This window comes from Oratosquilla oratoria, chromosome 3 (genome assembly GCF_046742065.1).
Source record: "Oratosquilla oratoria isolate Oo_2021 chromosome 3, ASM4674206v1, whole genome shotgun sequence".
In the NCBI taxonomy this organism is placed as follows: domain Eukaryota; kingdom Metazoa; phylum Arthropoda; class Malacostraca; order Stomatopoda; family Squillidae; genus Oratosquilla; species Oratosquilla oratoria.
This window is the reverse complement of record NC_134779.1, coordinates 42,030,053-42,056,762: the sequence shown is the minus strand read 5'-3', so window position 1 is coordinate 42,056,762 and position 26,710 is coordinate 42,030,053. Positions and strand designations below refer to the sequence as shown.

The following is a 26,710-nucleotide window of genomic DNA, read 5'->3' as shown; positions in this document are numbered from 1 at the left end:
TTCAAGTAGAAATAGACGGTATAATAGGAAAACAAAATAATGAAACTAAGTTGATAAGAAAATTCAAAATCAGTACGCAAGACTAATCACCACGAAAAACACTTCTATAACAACGAACTACGTTTTCTGCAACAACACAACAATAACGCTCACTATCCAAAAACCAACTGCCCAGTCCTATTAATCGCTAGAATTATGTACATCGAACCAAACACGAAGCTAGGACTAATATTCCGTGAAATTCACAGACAGCTCATATCATTGTTACACGACACACACACACACGTTGCAACAAATTACTGCACGTTGCTGTTCGTTTGCAATTCACGATTGTGCTGCTTATAATTCACTTACAATAATATATATACTGTATGTGTGTGTGTACACTAGGGAATTTTTAGGTACGTATCATTTTTATAATCCGCTCTGGCAACACTGTTACACCAACGCTCACTCGCTCAATTTAACGGAAAAATCAATTTAGCGGACTGGACATTGGCTGAATTAGTTCGTTAAATCGGGCTTCTACTGCATTTTCAGAAAATGCAGCCAGGGATGGCCTTTTCGATAAACCCCTACATTTACCTCAACCCATTTGTTCTTCATTCTCAACCCTCCCATGTCATTAGTGTAGATACTTTGACCACGTCCGATAACATTTCCTTTTCCATATAATATCTGTTCCACAGAACTATCTCTCAATCTAGGAATACTAAAAAAGTAAACATAATTTTTTGAGTTATTTTACACACCTGTCTTACTATATAAATCTGATCTATGTATTCCTCTCCTAATCCCAAACTGCCCTCCCCACCACCTGCCATCTCCTCCCGTTTCCCTCCTAATCCTCTCACCTCAATTATCACATTCAACAAAATCATCCCTCAAAATCTATTACATTCAATTTCATTCCTTTCCCATTGTATATTGGGACTATACATACTTCTCTAATCCATTGAAACACTTCCGAAAAACACATTAAACAACCTCACCAGTCAATCCAATGTTACTACTACAACCTTAGCCAGATATTCTATATAAAACTTATCCAATCCAGCTGCTTTTCCTGTTTCCATAGCTAAAAACGAAAACACACACACGACAGCGCAGTGGTAGCGTTAACAACTGCTAACCCAGTGTTCCGAGTCCGAATCCCGCCCAGGGCTGAAACAGTTTCAGTATAGCTGCGCTGCGAACTGTTACTCCAACTCTCGTGGGCGGGGAGTTGGGTGTGTGCGCGCATGTAAGGTCAGAGCATTACCCATAGATCGGTCATAAATGAGCTCTGATCTCTCATCCGGGAGGGAAATAGCTGTCAATCCAACACGTGATCCAAGACCATGGTGAAACACACACACACACACGACATCACCATCTTTCCCTGCAAAAGTCTTATTAAAGAGCATTGACCACCACTGCCCTGTGTGAACAAAATGTAATCAAGTATGCCTAAAAACAGAAATCACAGGAATATTTACCTAATTTGTGAGGTGAAATGAAAGATGACAAACTAGTTTCCAGTAGAATGGATAATCTTGGAACTACTTTTATGCCGAATATGAACTCAAAAGTTTTGAGTTTACACCTCATTTTCCATTAAAATTGGCTTCCTTGACCTCAAAAACACTAGAATTGATACATATTATAAAACAGGCCAAAAAATAAAGAAATTAGAGACGTTTATAGCTTTTGGACTAACGCGGCAGCAATCTTGGACACCATGTTGAATTTCTCAAAATGCCCAAAGATGCCAACTGGGCATCATTCTGTTTCCGATTCTATGGGACTTTTTCTACCAAAATCAATCATAACCTGCTTGGGGGATATTTTTGCAAGGTTGTCACCCACTGCTGCCAAACTATTACCTTCTGTCCTTTTCCTCCTCCGTCTACCCTGCTCTCAACTTTCCTTACACCAAAAAATCTGATATTCCCACTCTCCCCCCCAAGAATATGGACATCCAAAACTCTTCCTACTCTTCTCCTGGACACTGCTACATAATCCATTAAAGCCTCATCAACCACCCTATCCCATGTGTACTTATGCTTGACTTTCTTCCTAAGCATGTGTTATCATCAACTCTCTAAACACCTCTCCATTACGATTTTTACCTGGCACTCCACCATTTCCAACCAATCTATTAGTTCATCCCCTACTCTAGCAATGAGATCTCCCAATACCACTACAGTAAAATTTCCCCAAAAATTCTCTACTCATTTAAATCTACCCAAAAAGCCTCCCTTTCCTCTACACTCTTCTCACTACTAGGCCCATGTGCACTTACAAAAACCTAATCTCCCTTCCTAGTTTCACTTTCATCCACAGTAACCTTGAAGAAACCTCCTCCCATTCCACCACACACCTCTCTCTTCAGTTACTACGAGGGGTGATCAAAAAGTAATGACAGTGATACCATATATTTTCACGGTACAGAGGTAAATCCAAATAGTGGCCTACATTCCTTCAAAGTACTCCCCTCCTGCCTCTATGCAACGTTCCATCCTCTTTCGCCACTTCATGAAGCACTCACGGTACTCAGAAGCCGATATACCTCGTAACTCTGAATTGTCTGCTCGCGCCAGATCTTGGATGCGATGAAACAGGTTCCCTGCGATCGCACCCTTGATCTTTGGAAACAACCAAAAATCACAGGGAGCAAGGGTGGGTGGGGGAGAAGCGTGATCCCCTGCTGCTCCAGGAACTGCACAGTGAGGCGAGCTTTGTGGGGGGCAAAAGGCGCGATCGGCGACGGGTTGGTGCAGTCTTGGCCTGATATTCCAGGACTCGAGGAAGGACGTGATCAGTGTAGTACTGGGCTGTGATAGTACACTGTTGAGGCATTACATCCACACACATTGGCCCTTGTGAATTGAAGATGGTGAAAAGGCGCTTCCTGCTGCGAAATCCTTCCTTCAGAATCTGAGGTCGAGGTTCTTCATCACTCAACCACACCATGTTAGACTGCTTGTCTCTGGTGGTGAAGAAAGAAATCCAACACTCATCTCCGGTAGCTACATCTGAGAACCGTTTCGGACCATTTGGCTCGAATTCAGCCAGCCATAGACAACAAATCCGCACCCGTTCGCTCTTCTGCTCTTCCGTAAGCAAATGAGGTATCCATCGAGCACACTTCTTCCTCAGCCCTAAGTGTTCATGCACGATGTCATGTGCGCTCCCATAACTGACACCGAGCTCCAAGGATAAGAATCGAAGAGTAACAGTTGGATCTTCGTCAATGATGGCCCGCGCACGGACCGTCGTTGCTTCGGTCACGGATGTCCGAGGGCGGCCAGGACGATGATCATCTTCTAGCTGCAATTTTCCGGCTGCGAAAGCTCAAATCCAGCGGGAAAGTTTCCAGTGATGGAGTAGACTCGGGAAAAGCTTGCAACAATTCCTCTCTGATCTCCGTTGCTTTTTTCCAGAGTTTCCACCTTGTGAAGGTGTAGAATCTGCAGCCTTCTTTCGAAAAATCCATGTTTCCGGTTAGAGAGGCAAACCAACAATGACGCAATCGCACAGTGCAACGATAAAATGCAAGCTAGACAAACAGCGACAAGCTCAAACATGTAACAGGCAACACTTGCTGCCCCTTGCTCCCCACCCCCCCAACACTTATAGTCTCTCAGCTACGAGTCCGACTGTCATTACTTTCTGATCACCCCTCGTAGTACAGCTACCTCTTCTCTCCCAATACCCTCCTCAGTACACTCCCAACTCACCCCTCCCATTCAACATAGTTTCACTCAATACCAATATATCCATCTTCCTTCTCACATACTCTCTTCCCTTTTACTCTTATCTGTACCACACCCACATGCATTAAAAGACCCAAACTTTATAGCTGTCTAGAAAACAGACTCTTATACATTGACTTATCACAAGAATTTACCCCTTAGGGCAGGATGCCTAGTCCCATCCTCTGTCCTGCTTTAGTCACCATTCATGACCCAAGTGGTAAATTTGTGGCAGTTATTCTTCCTTCCCCTACCAAAAGGGGCGAGGTTTGGGTGAAAATGGAAATATATACTCAGAAAAGTGGTACAGGACAGTATTAAAAGTATAAAGTATCGGCAGTATGCTACTGGGCATATTTTTACCATACAAGTACATACCATCATGCACCTGTCTTCCATTTTTTATTAGCTTCTCTCTCATTATTCGCATGTGCCTAAACCATCCCATTTACTTTGATCAGCCTACTGCCAGTTCCCTTTCCACCTCAACTCCCCTCACATCCTTGTTCCTCATTTATGCAACAAGACAATTCATAGTCAAAAATCTAATTAGATTTTTCATGCTGAATACTCCCCTACAATACTTTACTTTTGCATGGTTGAAAATTTAAAATAGATCTAGGATAAGCTAAAACAAGTGAAATGACTTACAGTTTTATTAACAACAACAATAGGCTTCCCTCTGTACACATACCATTGGCAATATATTTTTCTGTTAGCAGAAATAAGCACATATTTTACATAGGTACAGCTAAGCAATTCCTGCAGTCTTATATGCAGATTTATAAGGCTTATGTATATGTATAAAGCAATGGCCTTTTCTCCCTTGTGTGGGAGACGGGGGCCAAGACAAAGGCTAGTGCAAGAGCTGCTCATGAAAATTTCTTTTCTGCTAAAGCAGCTTCGTCTTGCATGTGATAATTTAACATGAAAACAACTTTTTCTCTAGTCCTTTACTGAATTAATCTTTCCAAATACTTTCTTGGATCTATGCTCACTCTTCTATTAGTTTTTATTTCTCTATTCCTCAGCAACCTTCTCTTCAGATTCTGGTGGTGACACCGTAATCTCTGGACCCATGCTCGAAACGGCAGGAGATTGTCTTGACACTCGAATGACATTGTCATCAAATGACTTATCATTAATGTTGAGCATTAGTGTGTTAGCACCAAGGAACACACGGTTCTGGCTCTGGGCAATCTGAAGTGAAAAAAATATTTGCATTACATATGAAAAGGAAATGACAATGGATAACTCATGATTTAGGAACAAAGATGGCAGTGAGCTGCTAAAAATAAACAAGTTATGGGGGAAGAGGTAAGAGAAAGAATACTAAGCAAAACTACAGGTATGAAGTGTAATGGATAAGAAAGGGAGTGATAGAGTAATTATGGATGTTTCATGGAGGATGTACTAAAGTGTGCAAAGATGGTAGAATAAATGGGAACAAGGGCAGTGAATGAAGGAATGATGTTGGGAGTGTGGTTGGAGTAGAAAAGAGGCACACATACAGGGAATGGTTGCAAAGATTTTTGGCTACCTCCCTTGTAAGGGGGAAAAAGCCTTGGTATATGTATGCAAAGATACAAAGAAATATAAAAGTATGGAGTACAGTGGTTGGGGGGCAAAATGTAATGTGAAGGAGGCTAAAATAAAAAGCAGATGTGAGGTGGAATACATGTTTGACTGGAACCAACTACCCAACGAATGTCCAGGGGGGTCCAACCTCCCACCCACAAACGTACCCGGGAGTGCAGCCAGAGTTAGTACTTTGTCTTCTATGCTGAACTTTTAGTAAAATATTTATATGTAACAATTGCCCAAGTTTATCACTGGCTTGCAATATAACTGGTTCCATCTGGAACTTCAACATTGCTTAATCGCATTTTTCCCCTTTTGGTTATGCACATTCCTTTGTACACTGTATATTTGAAGGGCCTTTCTCACATTGTACAGGGTGGCCAAGAACAAGCATGTACCCCCTCAAGATAATGCAGAGAATGAAAGATTTTGTTATATGGTGGCTCTATAAAAATAGAGCCCATAGAAAACTATTGGAAAAAATATAAATCAAATTACCACACAATCCAATGTTAGAGCCCATAGAAAGCTATTGGAAAAAATAAATAAAATTACCACACAATCCAATGTTATACTTACAGTTTTTCCAATACCGGCTGCTGCCTTGATCTTCCTTAGCTTCAGAAAACCAGGGTTGATGGCAATGGCCTGTCCTAATTAATCAGTTGTTAAGGAAAACCAAACTGAAGAAAAATCTCACATTGCAATAAATTCATACACACAAGGAGACTCCTCTTAGCACACCTGCAGAATCTCAGATTACTAAAGAATCCTCACATGCTAGAATACAGTGTAATCTTGCACTCCATCACGACCATACATTCCAATAAGCAAACCTACAGTTGACACTATGTTATCAGCTCTCTTAATCTGTGGATACTTCCTGAGAAGATATTCATAGACTTAAAGATTACCTGAATTACAATGAAGCCAGTGGCAACCTAGGTAAAACTCCTGTCCATCATTAAAGACCTCCAACACCAGACTATTCCTAAAGTAAGATGATGAAGATGATGATACTCTTCTTGCCCTCGTTTTACATCACTAGATTACACTTTGACAATAAGTGACAAGATTCGAAGGCTTCAGGGGGAAGTGATGGGGCAGAGTCAGAGTTACACTGGTCCAGGTTAGGCAAACGCATATCTCATCATTGTTATCTTACAAGTGGCTCCGAGGTTCTCAATTCTTTTGCCCTTGAAAAGACAGGGGTGAGTGGAATGTGGCTGTGTACTGTTGACACTGATGCAAGGGAGTGGGTGGGGGATGGGGTGTTAGGGAGTAGTTATGTGCGAATGATACTTTGACGCAACATGAAGGGATTTCTTCCTATCTTCTACTTTTCTGCATGAAGGGACAGAGACAAGGGTCACCAATTAAGTGAAGTGGCTTTGTTGTGGATATGTTGCGTCTGGCTGCAATGCTTCTGACCCAGTGGGGCAGTGGATGGGATACAGGGATAACCTGTAATCCATGAGGAGCCAAGATGAGAGGAAGGGAATGGTAGTGGATGAGAGTGGAATGGGTGGGGATGAAATGCACATGCCTTTTGAATTTGGTCACCTCCCTGGTAAGAAGACAAGTCATTGGTATACAGATAGATAGGCCTGCTGATCATGAACATTCTATTGGCATTTGAGTTTATGACCATTGCATTCAAAGCTCTTTTTAGGATTTCATTTCAAATACAGTGTTTCGGAGGGAAGTCAAGCATAAGTACATATGGGAGAGGATGGTGGATAGAAGGGTGGTAGATAGGGCTTTAATGGACTATATAGTGGTAACCAGGAGAAGAGTAGGAAGAGTTATGGATGTACATGTGGGGGAATATATATATATATGTATGTATGTATGTCAGTTCTCCTGGCATCATGTGGGACCTGAGGCCACACTATATCAAAATGTTAGCCAACATCCTCTCATGACTTAAATACAAACAGAGATATAGATAGATCTATAATCCCACACCAAGAGTGCCTATTCCTTTCAATATCCCAGTTGTCATAGTCTGATATGTGACACCTATATATGACAAATCACTTGAAAATTTGATAACTAGGTAACATCATTGTTTTAATATAGTATTTAAGTCTGTTCACATCTGTGACTATTGATGTCCTCAATTGACAGTGACTTACTTAACCTCTTCCACACAATGATGCCTACATAGGCATCATGAGGTAGGAGTGGGTACATGAGGATGCCGGCATTGGCGTCCTGATTATATTTATTTTGTAGTTATACCGAGTGATCCTGAATTCTGTGAACTGGCTTGATCACATTTCCAATGTTTATTATTGCTCAGGAGTGAAAGAGAACAAAAAATCAACAGTGACTTTACATCTTATAACAAGAGTATTGTGATGCATCACCAAATCATCATACATCAAGTATCCGACGCTGCATGAAAGAATTATATCTGTACTGAAGTGGTGAACAGGAACCCTCCCACAAGAGCGACAGAGCATCAAAAAACCTGGACACAGCCAATAACCTAATCCTAAGCTGTCCTGTTTGAAATTCTGGATTTTATCCTGGGATGGAATACCAGCACTCTGAGATTCACCTTTAACATCTTCAATACAAGCCGAACACTCATGCACACATCAGGTTGCCTGATGTATGATGATGTGAGTTACAAAGTATGAAGTTACAGCTGTTATACTTGTTCTTTCACCCTGAATGTTTATAACCACAGAAAACATCATCAAGCCTGTTCAAAGAATACTGGGGTTACTCAGCTATAACTACAAAATAAATATAATCAGGACGCCAATGCTGGCATCCTCATGTGCCCACTTACACCTCATGATGCCTATGTAGGCGTAATTGTATTCTTGGGGTTTATGAAAGTGAGAAAGGTGGAAGCCTTGGAACTGAGAGGAAGGTGTACTTCTTAGACACCAATGGAATCAAGTTCAGACATGCTATTGCCACCATTCTCATACACATAGCAAATTGCATCAAGATAAACAAATGGAATATGGAGTAACAGATCAAAACAAGGAAAGCTAACTGCAGCTCAAATTTACAAACAAGGAATAAATTATAAAAGGATATCAGTTTAGCAGCTGCTGCCTCTCCTTCAGCCTGTACAATTTTCTGTTGACGTTCTTGTTTGGCCTTCTCCACAATGAATGATGCTCTTTGTGCCTCTTGCTGTGCCACCTATGCCAAAAAGAGACAGATATTAACTCTTTCTCTATCCAGATGTACTTCCATTATTCTGGTTAGTGCCTGGTTCTTTATTTTGCTGTTAATCCCTTCGATAGCAAAGGGGAAAACCCATGTTAGGAAAAGCAACACTCGAGGACAAAATCTTAATTGGTACAGTATTTCACCCAGAACCTTGTCAACTAGTGACATGTACCAACAAGGACTTCATCCTCACATGTTGTCCTTCCTGATATACTTGTTGGCAGACACCTCTTTGAAACCTATGGTGATTAACCTCTTCTGTACCAATTGAACAGGTATAAGGTCCAAGGTACTAATCTCTTTAATATATAGCAACAGTTACCTCCTAATGAGCCTATAAAAGGACAAAACTGCATCAGATATATTATGGCTAGCTCAACAGAACAATAAGGGTCTAAGAATTGGTACAAGATCATCTCTTATGGCACCCCTCAACTGAAAAACATCTGGGCACTGATGTGACATCTCCCTTATATATCAACTGGTGAGTTTGCCAATCTTAACATATCTAAATAGTTACACATAACTAAAAGGTCAAAGATATACAAAAAATAGGCAATAATTCTAAGATGTACATAATCTCTCAAATCAAATTTTCTTGCACTTACTTGCTTGGCTTCAACTGCTGCCGTATACTCTCGACCAAAACTAAGCTCTGTTATTGATACATCATCCAAGATCATGTTAAAATCCCTGGCTCTCTCCACCAATTCCCGGCGAATCATAAGCGAAACCTGAGCAGAGAAGAGGAACATTATTAAGTAAAGACCCAAACCTTAAGGTTCTAGTTAGAAAACTCCTCCCAGACCCTTTTATGCCTTTTTCTTTTTTATACTATTATGCATGGGTGGGATGGGTAGGGGTGCTTGTGCGCAAATGATATTTTGACACAGCCCAAAGGGCTTTCTCCCTACCTTATCTTTTTCTACAAGAGTGCCTGGAGGGGTGGGGGGGTGGGGGCAGATTCAGTGAAGCAGCCATGCTGTGGATATATTGTGTCTTGCTGCATTGTATTTGACCCATCTAGCAGATTCAGGGATGACCCATCATCCATGAGGAGCTGAGATGGGAGGGTTGGAAAGGGTGGTGGAGGGGGAGTGAAATGGGTGGGAAAAGGTATGTCCACCTGACTTAGCTACCTCCTTATAAGGGGGAAAAGTTCTTAGTATATAGATACAAATACTGAAGGCTTTTTCCCCTTTACAAGGGAGGTAGCCAAAAAATAATGGCACAAATCCACTCCCACCCATTCCATCCCCAACATACTCCACTCCCATTCACCCCCTCCCTCTTATCTTGGCTACTCCTGGATGACAGGTCATACCTGCATCTCACCTACTGCCCATCAGAAGCAATGTCACAAGACACAGCACATCACACCTCTTTTACTAATCATTCTTCAGTCATTCTTTCTTTGTGTCCAAACCATTCCAATACCCTTTCATCAACCCTATCTCCCAAATCCCTTTCCACCCTCATTCTCCTCCTCACTTCCTCATTTCTCGCTCTATCCAGCCGAGTAATCTCATCACATTCAAACTCCTCCCTTATGTTCCATGGTTCTGCCCCATACAGTGCTGTTGGCACAATCACTCCTTTATACAATCTCCTCCTAACATCCATTCCCAAATGTCTATTTCTCATTACACTTTTTAATCCTATAAGGCACTTATTTGTTTCTTTCAATTTACATTCTACTTCCACCTCCACTCTGGAGGTCTGGAAAGAAGAATGAACGGTTTTATCAAATCAGTATGGGTCTGCATCATGGTTGTTGTCATGGTTGTATGGACCTGTATGGGTTTCAGATGTGCATATGGTGAGTATACTAAACCCAGTAACCCTCTGGACACAAGAGAACAGACTTTCAGGCATATATGTGATTGTGGCTAAATTTCATTCTGACCAGCAGTGATCCCTAGCCCCTCCTATAGATCTCTCTGGGAAGAAACTTTGGTCTGTTGTCTGTGTTAGTATGGGACTGTTTCACTGTCACTGACTCAAAGCAGTAAGAGAGGAGCAGTTGCACATTGTCTGCTTTCCATGTGTGAAAAGGTGGAAGAAATGCATTTAAAGACGATAAAGGAGAGATCTTGGGTCCAGTAGGGAGACTAAATGTTAGCCTCTTGAGGCTGCACTTCTAGACGGAGGTGAACAAGGGAGGTAAACCCAGAGCATTATAGCCAAAGGTTTTGCATTGGTGGATAAGAATGGAAGGGACATGGGAAGGAAACCAATTGTTATTTGCAACACTAGTGCACTTTCCAATTTCCCTTTACAAAGTAGCAACTCACTTCTTGTCTCATGGTGATAAGCTGCCCTGCATTGAACTTGGCGACAACACTCTTCAGCACTTCATTGCAGATTGAGGGCAAGACCTGTAATAAAACGAAAATCATTTCTTGGAAATCAAACATCTAGTATCACTTCTGGGTTACATGAATAAATTCCTATCCCTGATGGAAATGTTACCGAAAGGACAATGAGTTCAACAAGGTGTTAAATGTTAAGTCACAGCAGCCCTTCCCCTTTACAAGGTATTATTTAATTATTAAAGATGTTACCTGCTTTCCTCTGATAAACCCAATTTCCCTTCTGGTTTAGAGTTGTCCACTGATAATGCATATTAGCACTTTTTTCAGTTTCCAACTATAAATTCTTAGACAAATATCTATAACCAAGACACAATCAAGGAAAAAAATTACAAAGTTTTTCAATAGTGAAGAATCATTACTAGTACTAATGTATTTAACATAACATGCCACATAGAAAAATGAATGGTCATTCTATTTAAAGGAGAACCAATGCTTAAAGAATTGACACAAACACCAACTGTATTCAAATTGAACACACATACCTTTTCCTCAAAATCAAGACCAAGAGTCTGGTGAAGGTATGGGAGTGAAAAAGAATCTGGCCTTGACAAGACTCGCAGGGAAAGGTTTATCATCTGCAAGTCTTTGCTACCTGTTGGGGAGCTGATCTTCCTTGGTCTTGCTCTGGGAATAAATTTGTATTGAAATATGCTGTGCAAGATGGCACATAATACATACATACATATAACAATGGCTTTTTCCCCCTTACACGGGGGGGTTGCCAAAAAGAAAAAGGCATAGAAATCATTCCCACCCATTTCATTTCCCATATATTCCACTCCTCTCCACCCTCCTTCCTATCTTGGCACCTCCTGGATGACGGGTCATCCCTGCATCCTGTCCACTGCCCTGGGTCAGAAGCAGTGTCACAAGACACAGCACATCCACAGCAAGGCCGCTTCATATATTCAGTGACCCCCCTCTCCGTCCCCTCATGCAGGAAAGGAGAAGACAGGGAGAAATCCCTTCGGGCAGTGTCAAATTTTTTCCTCATACATACTTCCTCACCCCCCATCATGCATCACAGCCTCATCTATACACAACCCTTCTCCATTCACCCCTATCTTCTGTCCTCTCCCGTCCTTCCTCTACAGACATTCCTCTTTTGTAATGACCCTTTCACCCCATCCATCCATCTCATCCTAGGACGCCCCCTCATATTCACTCCTTCCACCTCTGCCTTCCACACTTCTTTTACTAATCTTTCTTCACTCATTATTTCCATGTGTCCAAACCATCCTAATACTCTTCCATCAACCCTATCTCCCAGCTCCCTTTCCACCCCTGTTCTCCTCCTCCCCTCATTTCTCACTCTAGCCTAGTAACCCCTATCATACTTTTCAGACATTTCATCTCAAACACATTCAAACTCCTTCTCTCTTCCTATCTCATGTTCCATGTTTCTGCCCCGTACATTGCTGTTGGCACAATCACTCCATATAAGCCTCCTCTTAGCATCCATTCCCAGATGTCTATTTCTCATTACACTTTTTAATCCACCAAGGCATTTATGTACAAGCATATAAAGCTCACCCAAATTCCTGTCCAATATTTAGAAAGTATCTACTCCCAAGAATAGTTTGTTGGTGTTTTTTCTGTCCTCTTATTAGAAGAAGCACCTTCTGTGTGGCTCAGTTAAGTTTGGTTAATTTTGCCATATTCTCACGTTGAGTTAGTGCCTGATCTGCCACCGTATCTAAGCCCCCCACGGCCAATGACACTACCTCCACATATGAGAACAGAGCATTCTCATCTTACATGGCCACCACATGAATGAAGCCAACTCTCCCACTAGGTCCTGGAGCTGCAGCGTCTACGTCGTGGGACCACCCCCCAACCCCAAGAGTTGGGGGCCAAACGGCAGCAACTACCCCTGGCCACCGGCTCTACGCAGGTGGCACCGATCCCCAAGAGGAGCTACGCCTACCTTGGGGAGTACCACAATCCTTTTTCCCAACATGCAATATTACGTTTTTTCTGCACCAAGGGGTGATTTTCCGGTGATCACCCCTCTTCTTCTACTTTTAGCTGGAGATGTAGAGAGCAATCCTGGGCCCACCACAAAATACACATGCCCAACATGCTCTAAACCCATTACTTCAAGCAGACAAAGGGCTCAGTTCAGTGCAATATGTGAAAAAACTGGGCCCACCTCACTTGTACAACACTTGCTGACACAAACCAATACACAAACACTTGGACATGTCCTACCTGCCCTCCAGTAACTCCACTCCCACCTCCCCAACCACAGCCAGCACCCTCACCCACTCACAATTTCCCTCTGCCCTTACCCCCGATTAGTACTCCCCTGATCCACCACTCCATCTGTTTTGTGGACACAAGTGCCACAACCAAAATTCTCCTCCCTACCACAGATAACACAACAGAAATCCAATCCATTCGAATCCGCACAGGCAACAAATCAACACTGACAATAGTTAACATGTACATTCCCCCCCAATCATCCCCCACAGTTCCAGACACCTTCAGGCCTCATTTTAGCCAACTAGCCTCAATCCCCAACCTGATCATGGGTAGAGACTTCAACGCCAAGTCGTCTGCCTGGTATGTCAACAACCCTGACACAGACAGAGGGCTTGATATACAGACTCAGTTTGACTCATTGACTATCATGAACAACACACATAATCATACACATATCCCACACCAAGCCCTCTACACTCCCTCCTCTCCTGATATCACCTTTTGCTCCCCCTGCCTAACCCCAACAACATCATGGAGAGTGGTCGGAACCCTTGGCTCTGACCACCTTCCAATCATCACCACCAAAACAAGACGCACCCCAGTCGGCCACAGACACACTTACACCAATTACAAGAGAGCTAACTGGGAAGCTTTTACTGAAGAGACAGAACAACATTTTGAAACACTTAACAGTACACCAATCACAAACATAAACAATGCTGTGCACACTTTTAATACAATCATACAAAATGCAGACAAGAGATACATCCCTAGAGGCAACAGAAAATCACACAACCCCAACTTCACACCAGAAATCCAAAGCCTCATCAGACAATGTGACACACTTAAACACGGTACCCCCACACCTATCCCTCAAAACATAGCAGACCAAATACAAATACTAAACACTGATTGCCAATAAAATACATGAACAAAAAACACAAAATTGGCAAAACTTTATCAATACACTTGATCACAAAAACACCAGCAAATTGTACAAAACACTCAACAGCATTACACTATCCAACAGTAACACTACACGCTCTCACGCAAAAATAATCACAACAGATAATCTACCCTCAAACAGACAACAAGCAAACGCACTCATACGTCGTTTTGCACAGACAAGCCATCTCACTTCTCACCCTGACGACCGACGCACCATTCGACGTAAGAAAGACTTTCCCACAGACTCAGACTATATACCCTTCATAGACAGTCTGACAAAACTCATAATACATAGTCTCAAGCACTCATCTGCCTGTGGCCCTGATAACATAAGCAACATCCACCTAAAACACATTGGACCACAAGGTATACATGCACTCACAAACATTGCAAACTACAGCTATTCACACAACACTATACCCGACATCTGGAAGCATGGTAAAATAATCACCATTCCAAAACCGAACAAAGACCCAACAATCCCAACATCGCACCGTCCAATCACACTTCTCTGCACCCCCTCTAAAGTCATTGAACGCCTAATACTTAAACTTGTCACACCACATATTCCCCTTGCTGACTCACAACACGGTTTTAGGCCACTACACTCCACAAACACTCTTCTGATAAACCTCACACAAAGAATTTTAGATGGCATCAATTCAGATAGGCCCCACCAAAGAACACTTCTTATAACATTAGACATTAGTAAAGCTTTTGATGCTATCCCCCGCCACAACCTTACAAATAAAATATATAACACAGACATGCACAATAACACCAAAAGATGGCTGGCCAATTATCTGGCAGGTAGGAATGCTTACGTGTCATATAATGGCCAATCATCGCACATCAGAAACATTAAGAACAGAGTACCACAGGGCTCGGTTCTATCCCCCACACTATTTAATCTATACATGCATGACTTACCCACGCCAGACACCTCAGAAATACAAATCTCTTCCTACGCAGACGACATAACAATCACATGCACACATCGTAACACAGAAAGCTGCAGAAATAATCCAGCCATACCTCGACACACTCAACACATGTTTCATCACACTCAAAATAGCTCCAACTAAATCTACAGCAACACTTCTCACCAACTGGACAAAAGAACACAAATACATACCTCATCTCTACATCAACAACACTCTAATACCACACACAAACACACCGAAAATTCTTGGTGTAACATACGATACATCCTGTCTTTCAAACAACACATCACAAACATAAAAAAAAATGCACACCCAGACTTAACGCACTTAAGTCAATCACTGGAACAACATTTGGACAAAACAAAGAAACTAATATAACAATATACAAACAATGCATACGCTCAGTGTTGAATTATGTGAGTCCTGCATGGGCTCCTAATCTCAGTGAGACACACCACAACACCCTTCAAATCATACAAAAAACCCTAAAAACAATTACAGGCTGCACAAATACAACACCTACAGACCATTTACACCATGAAACAAAAGTCCTCAAAGTCAAGGACCACCTCGACATGAGAGGCACACAAACACTTGCCCAGCCACCACAAACACATTACACCCGCTACACTACATAGCAGGACACACACACACACCAAGAAACATTAAAACAACACCCAAAGACCTTTATCACGCACAGATACTCTCTTCTCTTCCTCCACAACCACCAAATACCAGCCTCCGGAAACATATTCATAATCATATCACTCACCGCTCCATTAACACACTGAAAGACAACACACTGCTGCATGCCAGACCCCCTGATATCCACCCTTCTGAATCCTCTCTCCCACGAAAGGACAGAGTCCACTTGGCCAGACTGCGGTGCGGTCACCACCCAGCACTTCTAAGCTACCAGAAGAGGCTGGATGACTGCGTTGTGAACAGCTGCCCAGGATGTAACACTTCACCCCATACCATACAACACATAATGGAAGACTGCATTATACACAATCATGCACGCAAACAACACAACATACGCTCTATAAAGGATTTGTGGGAAAACCCAGTTTCGGCTATGGCATTCCTTGGGGAGACGGGACTGCTCGGACAGACAGTCTAGGGAATGACAACAACAACAACAACTCTCCCACTAGTCCATAGAGTATCCCAATCCCCACACATCCTACTAGCTCTCACAACAACCTCATACTCCCTCACCTACTCTCTCACTTCACAATCACACTAAACCTAACCTTAGGTCAAACAACACCAATACCTATCATCTCTCCTTACTGTTCTACAAGAGACAGTGTTGTAATTGCCCCCACAGGATATAAACACTAGTGTTAATTTTTCCATAGTTGGATGTAGGGATGACCCATCATCCAGGAGGAGAGAAGAAAAGAGGAAAGAAGGGGTGGTGAGTGGGAGTGGAATTATGCCTTTTGACTTTGGCTACCTCTGTTGTATGGGGAAAAAAGCCTTTGGTATACATATATGAAAAATACTATATTCCCAAATATACCTTACCCCTGTTTGCTAAACCAACACCAAAAATATCTCTTGGAAGCAGTGCAATATTATCCATAAGGGCAGGACCACTGGTGAATTGTTAGCAACAGTGACTATATTAATCATGCTGATCAGGCCCACCAAACTGTAGTTCAGCTTTAGGACCTAAATAAACCAGACCATGTAATATGTACATACCTGATGTCATAGATTACTGGGTACTGGAACCACGGAATTCTGAAGTGTAATCCTTCACTATAAATTTCTTGCTGGATCCCACCAATGCGACTGAATATAATAGCACGATGACCACCATCAACTGAAAGATAAAGCTGCAATTAGTTTTGGCAAAAATACTTTACCCCTCCTCTTCCACTCCAGAAATTCATGGAACAGACTAGAACATTCCTTCCAGCCACACATTTCCAAATCCATTTCTAACCACTCCCTATTTTTTCTTCTGCACTATATCTCTGGGCCGTGCTGCAGAAATACTGTACCTCACTGAACTGTCTTTGCCTTGAGAGGTGTAAAGAGGGATGTGGATGACACTTCCTACATAAAAGACTGAAGACTGGGTAGGAGTGAGTAGATTAACTTCATGAAGTTTAATACATGCAAGCAATGTAGACTGCCTGATATGCAATGATTTAATAATGCATCACAATATGCACATTATAATATATAAAGTTACTGCTGTAATACTCATTCTATTTCACCTCAGTGTTAATAACCACAGAAATTGTAAAATGTCAATCTCTCAATTTCTAATCCTAACACAAGCTCTACTACTCTCGCAAAAACTCTTGACTGCTTTCAACAGCTTTCCTCCTATCCCATATATCTGCCTGCTGTCACTCTCTCCCTTTGTACATCTCATCACCTTACTTTTGCCCACATTTATCTTCAGCTTCCTTCTTTCACACACCTTCTCAAACTCTGTCACTAACTTCCTCAATACCTCCTCTGATCCTGCTACAAGTGCAGTGTCGTCCGAAAACAACAGCAGGCTCACCTCCCACTTTTCTCCATTTTCTTTAATCATCTCCATCCCCTGACCCACTACCCTTGCATTCACCTCTCACACCACCCCATCCATGTAAAGATTGAACAGCCAGGGCGACATAACGCATCCTTGACGAAGTCCCACCTTTACCTCAAACCATTCACTCTCTCCATTTCTAATCCTAACACAAGCTCTACTACTCTTGTGAAAACTCTTGACTGCTCTTAACAGCTTTCCTCCTATCCCATATATCTGCAGTACCTCCCACAGTGCCTTCCTGTCTACCCTATCGTAAGCATTTTCCAGATCCATAAAAGCCCAAAAAACATCCTTACCTTTTCCTATAGCTTTCTCACATATCTGTCTTACCACAAAAACCTGATCTACGCATCCCCTACCTGTCCTAAACCCACACTGTTCCTCACCAATTACTCCCTCTGTTCCTCTCCTAATCCTCTCAATCAAGACCCTCCCATAAGCCTTCCCAACTACACTCAAGCTACTGATCCCTCCGATACTACTTACTACACTCACACTTGTCCCCCTTTCCCTTGTAAAGCAGAACTATACAGGCACTCCTCCAGTCCTCTGGCACTTTACCCTCTCTTAAATAAACATTAAATAACCTCACCAGCCAGTCCACCATAACTGTACCTCCTTTCTTCAGACATTCTGCATGGCATCCATCCAGACCAGGTGCCTTACCTGCTCTCATCTTAACCCCTTCACTACGGGCCAAAATCTCACAGGCATTAGCCAGATGTGCGATGTTGCGTCATAATACCCGTATTATAAAAAATAAAGTTACCGCTTATATAGCTAATTCTCTTTCACCCATGAATTTTGATAACCATAGAAAATATGATGAAGCCAGTTACAGAGTATGGGGGTCACGCAGGTGCGACTACAAAAAATTTAATCAAGACACCAACATCGGCATCCTCGCGTACCCACTTGCTCCTCATGACGCCTGCATAGGCGTCATCGCATCGAAGAGGTTAACAGCTGTTTTCACTTAATCCTTCCCTATCTCTCCTCCATTTTCCTCACTCCTCACTCATTTTCTTAGCAATTCCCACTGCAACTACCTTTCCCTCCCTATCCTCCTTCACATTCAGCAACTCCCTAAAATACTCTGCCCACCTTCGTCTCACTGCCTTCTCTTCCATTATCTCTCCATCTGCACCTTTTACCTTTTCTTCTATACTTGATTCGCCTCCCCTTTCTCTTTTAATTTCCTTCCAAAACATCTTTTTATTGCTTTCAAAATTTTCTGTCATACTTTTACCCCATTTCACATCTGCTCTCCTCTTTGCTTCCTTTATCTTATGCTTAACTTCCCTTCTCTTTACTTTGTACCTCTCATGATTCCCGCATCCTGATTTGTACCCAATCTATGAAAGCTTGCTTTCTCTCTTCTACACCTTTCTTTGCTTCCTCATCCCACCACTCACTATGCAACATAGTATTATAAAATTAAATAATTTTGTAAACTATAATACATAAACGTAATATGTGATTTTCTTGGCAGAAAAAATAACCTTGCTACAAGCAAATATACTAACGAACGAAGTTGCTAGCATAGGATTGGGACGCCACCTTGTTGTTTGTAGTGTTAATAATCTGCCCGGTCCAGCTGATATGTCAGTTACATGATGGACATCACTTTGTGCACCAGTTGTTCTCCCACTACAGGTGATGTTAACAAACAGTGTTATAAAGACAACAAGGCTTCTCTAGAGTATTTGAGAGAACAATGGGTTCTGCCATCCACGGTTAATTACCGGCAATGTAACAAACTGTGATGTTTCCATGAAGATCAGCATATGTGGGTGTCATGACAACGATGACAATCCGGATGACCTTTAAATTACAGGTACCAATTTACTAAACATAGGTTAGGTTAGGTTAGAATAATCAAATTTATCATCCTTTTATTTCTTCGACCTTAGCATCTATCAAAACATATTCAACCACTGTAACTTTGTTCATTAGTAAATTTTTAGCAACTTTTGTTATTGATTTCTGCAAAAAAAAATTGCATATTACATTGATGTATTATAATTTACAAAATTAACAATTTTCTATTACTACATCACAGAAATGATTGCAAATGTGACAGGAAATCACTTCCTAGATAAGCTCCTGAAAGAATCAAGACTCTTAGCCACCAGCTTCACATACAATGTCAATGGCCCTAGAATCTTCAACTCTCTTCCAACACAGAGATATCACCAGCTGCCCTGTTACCACCTTAAGACACACCTAACAGATTCTTAAAGGAACTACCAGATAAGCCTCATGTACCTGGATATACAGAATACTGCAGAGCAGCCTCTAACTCCATACCTGACCAGATAGATCTCCAGAGAGAAGATACGGTAAATGTTCAGTTGTGTACATGGACACGATATAGCGTTAGAAAATTAATTATTAATTTTGTAATTTATAATGTATCAAAGTAATATGCAATTTTCTTGGTGGAAATAAAAAACAAGTTGCTAAAACAGATTTCGTAAGTAACAAACTCGCACCAGACGAACAGTACGCCATGTTTTTTATGACAGATGCCGACATCGAAGAAATGAAAGGATGGTAAATTCGTCTAACCTAACATGTACAGTAAAACCCCGATTATCCGAAATTGATTTGGATAATGCAATTAAAATTATTTTTTTCTATACTAACACGTTATAAAACATCAAAAATATGAAAATAAATAAAAGTAACTACATATGTTCTATATTAACACATTTAAAATTGATAAGAACATTTAAAATGAATACGTTTTAAGCGTACTACTTTGTTTAGCATAGCGTGTATTTGTTTGGTTTCATTGTTTACATCGTCAGTCGCGTCACAGAGTTCACACTGGGCAGTCGCGTTCTACCTGTGCTTCGACCTCACTTCTTTCTACATCACCATGCCAAAAGAAACCGGGAAAAGGAAGAAAGTCGTACTTACCATACAGCAGAAGCTGGAGATATTGGACAAGCTGAAGGCAGGTCAATCGGGAATGTCCATCGCCCACGAATATGGCATTGGGAATGCTACTTTTACGGACATCAAAAAGGCAGGGCCACAGTTAAGGCAGTTCACTCAGAGGCATCTCCCAGCAGTCTTCCACCACAAGAACAAAGATTCAGGACCGAGGACCATGAAGCTGGGTAAATACCAAAACCTAGACGAGGCGTTGTTCAAGTGGCAGCAACAGCATGTATCTTCTGGATTGCCAGTGCGGGGTGTAGATCTACAGTCTGCGGCGGAAACCCTGGCAAACGATTTAGGTATAAATGACTTCAAAGCTTCTTCTGGGTGGCTCGTTAGGTTCAGAAAGCGTCATCTTTTAGCAAACAAGAGGGTCTGTGGAGAGACTGCTAGTGCTGCTATCGATGTTGTGGAGCCTTTCATTAACGATTTTGGAAATTAGTGAGTGACGAAGGACTGCTACCCCATCAACTCTACAATTTTGACAAGACCAGACTATTCTGGAAGGCACTGCCCAACAACACACAGGCAAGCACAGCTGTTAAGGACGTGCCAGGAAGGAAGCTGGACAAGGGCCACATTTCTGTCTTGTTTGGCGCTAATGCTCACGGTACACACCGGGTTACACCAGTTGTGGTTGGGAAATCAAGGAGGCCCCGTGTACTGAAGGACTGCATGGACCACCTGCCTGTCCACTATTTTTCTTCAGCAAAGGCTTGGTTCACCTCTGGCATTTTCAAGGACGTGTTTCACAAGATCATTGTCCCTTCCATCACCAAGCACCAGATCACCGAACTGAAGACGACACCACACAACGTGAAGGCTTTAATCCTCCTCGACAATGCCCCTGCCAAAGAGGATTTAGTGTCACGAGACAGCAGGATCCGTTGCATGTTTTTGCCCGCCAACACCACCTCAAATCATCCAGCCAATGGATCAGGGCGTCATACAAGCAGTAAAGATGCGCTTCCGCCGGCACTTTATGCAGGAAATTGTGTGTGTGACGCTCAAGGGGGAAGAAGGAGACACCAGAGCCCAGAGGACAATAGCAAACCTCAAGAGGTATAACCTGAAGACAGCAATCTACAACCTTGAGAAAGCTTGGAAACAGGTGCCCCCTTCTACATTGGCCAATGCCTGGAATCCCGTGCTACGAGGCCATGAGGATATGCGAGAAGTGTTTGAAGGATTCGACAGGGAGGTGCGAGAGGTGAAGGAGGCCCTGGGTGATTACGAGACAGTTACAGAGGAGGACGTCCAGGAGTGGCTCACTGTGGATGAGGGGGACCCAGGTTACGCTCTCCAATCAACCAAAGAAATAGCTGAGGAAGTGATGCCCATGACAATGATGATGATGACTACGATGATCCTTCCATGTCTTTGGCAACAGTCCGGTCCCACATCGAAGGAGTGCTTCAGTTTCTTGACCAGCGACCTGGGGACATTTCAAATAGCAATCAACTGTATCCGATGATGCGAGCAGCACTGAGTGACGTCATCGACAAACAGCTGTCTTGCACCAAACAGACTTCTATCACCTCGTTTTTTCGGCCAAGAACACCTTCGTCCACCCAGTCTTCTCGCCCTTCATCAAGTGCCTCATCCTCCTTGTCTACCTTTGATTTGGACAGTGAAGATGGAGCAATGGACAACCCTTCCTTCTGACTCCACCACCAGGAGGTGGGGAGTGGAAGGGTTGTGGAGTGATGGTGGCGGAGGCGGGGAGTGGCGGAGTTGCTTTATTGTGTTCGTCAGGATAGTGGAAGATATATGTATGGAATAATTCTAGTTCTCTGTTACATATAAGGTGTGTACGTCAACACGAAAAAAAAATTGTGTTCCATCCATGACTTGAGACTGATGGAGAGAGAGGGGGGGGGGGAGGAAGGCACAGGACACACACACACAAAGTATGTCAACACGAAATATATTTCTGATAAATCTGGATTATCCGAAAGAGGCTTCCCCCCTTTCGTTTCGGATAATCGGTGTTTTACTGTATTTAGTAAATCAGTACCTGTAATTTAAGATCATCCAAATCGTCGTTGTCATGGATGTTGGCGGCCTGTTCAATCACCCTTTCTGATTGTGGGGTATAATGGTTTTTCTTAGCTTGAAGGAATGCATGGATTTCAGCTCCATAGCATTCCTTCAAGAATATATACCTCACAAGGTATTGGCGGAAGTACCGAGGGCATACACCAGGCCTCAACTGGACCAGGCAGACAACACTTGACAAACAACAAGATGGCATCCCAGTCCTATACGCGACTTCGTTCATTAGTATATTTGCTTGTAGCAAGGTATTTTGGACAATTTATAGTTTCACCCAACCATACAATTTGATATGTGGCTTATGAGTTTCTGGTGAGAAATGTTGTGATATGAACGATGGTGTACATCATTTCCATCGCAAATGCGTACTTTTGAAGTAATTAAGTGTTGAAGTTATGCACTTATGCCTACATCTCCCGAACGATCTGGGGGGAAGTGTGGGAAATCGGGGTTTTTTATTTCTGCCAAGTAAATAGCATATTACATTCATGTATTATTTACAAAATCAATATTTAATTTTCTAACGCTATATCACGTCCATGTACACAACTGAACAAATACCAAAGATGCTAGGGCTGGAAGTAGTAGTGGACCACCACAGCTATGAGGAAGACCCTCTAAATTCAACTAAGTAATAGGAATGATAGGTGGGCACAACTACAAATTTTCAAAGTATTTTGGGTAAATGTTCAGTTGTGTACATGGCCGCAATATAGCGTTAGAAAATTATTAATTTTGTAAATTATAATGTATCAAGGTAATATGTAATTTTCTTGGCAGAAATAAACAAAAAAGTTGCTAAAACAAATTTCGTAAGTAACAAAGTCGTGCTAGACAAATGGTAAGTCATGTTTGTTATGATAAATGCCGACGTCAAAGAAATGAAAGGATGGTAAATTCGTCTAACCTAACGTGTATTTATTAAATCAGTACCTGTAATTTAAGGTCATCCGGATCGTCGTCGTCACGGATTTTGACGGCTGTTCAGTCACTCTTTTCGATTGCAGGGTATATATAGGTTTTTCATAGCTTGAAGGAATACATAGATTTCAGCTCCATAGCATTCCTTCAAGAATATATACCTCACGAGGTACTGGCGGAAGTACCGAGGGCGACCAGGCCTCAACTGGACCAGGCAGACAACACTTGACAAACGACAAGATGGCATCCCAATCATATGCTAGCGACTTCATTCATTAGTATATTTACTTGTATCATGGTATTGTATATTTTTATTTCTGCCAAGAAAATTGCATATTACATTCATGTATTATGATTTCCAAATTAATATCTAATTTTCTGACGCTATAATATATAACGTCAGAAAATTAGATATTAATTGTGGCACATTATTGTTCTAAGCAGTTGTAATTATTGACAAGACACAAAATGTAGGTACGAGCACAAATTTTTCTAATGGGGTTTAACCCTCAAATTCTTGTTCCTTATGGAAGACTATTCTATTAGTTAGAAACAATGTATGGTATTTGTTGAGTTGTGTACATGGACGAGATATACTATATACTATTTAGTATATCTCATCCATGTACACAACTCAACAAATACCGTACATAGTTTCTAACTAATGGAATAGTCTTCCATAAGGAACAAGAATTTGAGGGTTAAACCCCATTAGAAAAATTTGTGCTCGTACCTACATTTTGTGTCTTGTCAATAATTACAACTGCTTAGAACAATAATGTGTAGGTACGCGCCAATCCACGCGCGGCGCCACTGTCGACCATGTACTGTTTACATCGCCATTTTTTGCGGCCCACTAGCTTTACGTTTAGCTTGGTTTGAATGCTTGCTGCGTTCAGCGCATGCGCAAGATATTCAAGTTACCTTGTTGTTTTGCAAATGTATGCCCAATTCTTAAAATAGAAACAAATTTTCAGCGATTTAAACGGAAATTTGGTTATCAAACTTGGCAACATAGTTTTCCGAGTAAAAATATTAAGGTAAGGCATTACTAAATATTATTTTAATTTATATAAACATGTTTATCAACTTATTTTCTCCCGGAAATGAGAAGCTTAAGATCGTTGATCACTTGATGTTTGAGCTTAGGGTCATCACATGTAGGCATATGGTCACGCGCGAAACCATGCGCGGCGCCGATATCGCCATCTTTTGCGCCCCGTTGGATTTTTATTTTTGTTTGGCTTAGTTTGAATGCTTGGAGCGTTCAGCACATCCGCAGGGTATTAAAATTATCTTGTTGTTAAACAAGTTTATGCCCAGTTCTTCAAAACTTTACTAATTCTTGCCGGTTTCAACGCAATTTTTTATATTAGCCTTGGCAAATTAGTTTTCCGAGTAAAAGTGTAAAGGCAAGAAACTAAATCATATAATATTGAATCTAATAATGTTGTTTATTAGCCTCTATTCTACCGGATATGAGCAACTTTGAAATCGTTGGTAATAGCGCAGTTGTGCAATCTAAGTTTCTTGAAGCTTAGATGCCTATTCGACATATTGTTGCCATGGCAACATGATAGGTGTCAGTAAGAACGGAGTAACAGGAAAGTCTGCATTGTTTTTGACATGCTCAGGATATTTTTGGACCCATAAAACCTGTGCATGCCAATTTGCATGTCAGTTGGGCCAGCGGTTTGGATTTTATTATTTCTAAATTGACAACAGTTGCCATGGCAACGTGATAGATATTTGTAAGAATGGTGTCAGAAGAAGGTCCTGCAATGTTATCGACATGCTCAGGTGTATTATTGACCCATAAAACCTATAAATGCCAAGTTGCATGTCAGTTGGGCCAGGGGTTTGGATTTTATTTATGATAATCTGAAAATTGACAACTTCAAATATGGTATAATGGAGATGTCTTGCATTGTTTTTGGAATACTCATGTGATTTGTTGATCCTTAAAACCCAAGTATTCCGAATTTTAATAAAATTGGACCAGTGGTTTAGAGTTAACATGTATTTCTTTACCGAAATCTTTACAAATGACCACCCTTAATTCTAACATTTTGCTATGGTGAAGTCCAGCCAAAAATGCGGGCTAAAAAAATAATTCAAAAAATCGTATCTCGCTTATTTTTTTGCTATTTCAAAAATTTAAAAAGCATTTTGTTTCTAATACGATTGCCTTTCATATGCAACAATAATTTAAGAATTTAAAAAAAAATGTAAATTTTGTGCCCTTACCTATAATGTGCCAAAGAGGTGGAGGTGGTACTGGAAATATTTGAATATGGCAGAAGGGATGGAAGCAAAAAGTTATCTACAAAGTACTTTAGGTGTACATTACTCTCCAATCATTAGAGAAACCTATGTAACTCTGTCTTGTAAGGATGTCAATAAGTACAGATTTTGTGACGGCACAAAACAGCAGCAAAACCCAAGCCGGAAGCGTATATATGTTCGACTCATCTTAGTATATATAAAATACACGTTAGCCTACCTAATCTTAAAATGTATCTATTCACTTTAATGTATTTTCAAATCATTTACTAACAAAGCATTGATAATGTACATCTACAACCCGGAGAATAACGAAGTTCTTAAAAGTAAACAGAACTGCCGGGCCTTGAATGGAACTTGCAGACGATTTATTTCCATAAACATACCTGTGTACATAGACTGTGAGATGCCATAGACTGCAGCCCCAGCTGCAGCTAGAAGCTTAAGTCCTGTGCCTAAACCACGGGGTCCCTTTCCCAGTCGCCCTGCGAGATCATTTAATTTATCGGCCATGTTTGTAAAACCTGATGTAACTTCTCTATGCCTTTGGTTCACATGCCCGCATCCTATCAGCAACGAAGATTATGGCTGGGACGTTGGTTCTTTTTCCATTGTAAAGTTTAATAAAGTTATTTGGCGTGCATCATGTGAAATATTAGATTTAAATTAGTTAGAATAATAATAATTGTATTCACGGCAATATCCGCAATCCTGTGTTACAAAATAATAAAAAAAAACTGAAAGCCATCAGATAATTTTAACAGCGAAGGGATGATTTTTTTCTTTTTTGCCAAGAAACTTATGTTTTCTCAGTTTTCAACATATGCATTTATATTGGATTTAGGATGAGGAAAATCTACTCCCCATAGTAGAGGATGGCTCCATCAACCATCATGTTCTTACAAACCGACAGCTACATTCAGCTGTGTTACAACTTTGGCGTTGTGACACACT

At 41.4% G+C, this 26,710-nt stretch overlaps 2 protein-coding genes across 2 annotated transcripts in view; one reads left to right on the top strand and one right to left on the bottom strand.

Annotated features, from left to right (window-relative positions):
- Positions 1 to 16,695, top strand: part of LOC143022208 (uncharacterized) — a 70,134-nt gene extending 53,439 nt beyond the window's left edge. The window contains exon 2 of the mRNA XM_076180320.1: positions 12,687 to 16,695. Within this exon, the coding sequence (XP_076036435.1) occupies positions 13,335 to 14,018 (684 nt within the window). The 5' untranslated portion in view covers positions 12,687 to 13,334 and the 3' untranslated portion in view covers positions 14,019 to 16,695. The remainder of the gene's footprint in view (positions 1 to 12,686) is intronic.
- Phb2 (prohibitin 2) lies at positions 4,379 to 26,359 on the bottom strand. The gene is made up of 8 exons (XM_076180305.1): positions 26,143 to 26,359; positions 16,702 to 16,822; positions 11,374 to 11,515; positions 10,811 to 10,894; positions 9,125 to 9,250; positions 8,379 to 8,486; positions 5,898 to 5,975; positions 4,379 to 4,937 (listed from the first exon to the last, which is right to left on the bottom strand). The coding sequence occupies exons 1-8, from the start codon at positions 26,267 to 26,269 to the stop codon at positions 4,758 to 4,760; spliced, it is 966 nt and encodes a 321-aa protein (XP_076036420.1). The 5' UTR covers positions 26,270 to 26,359; the 3' UTR covers positions 4,379 to 4,757.
- Positions 26,360 to 26,710: the final 351 nt, after the last annotated feature.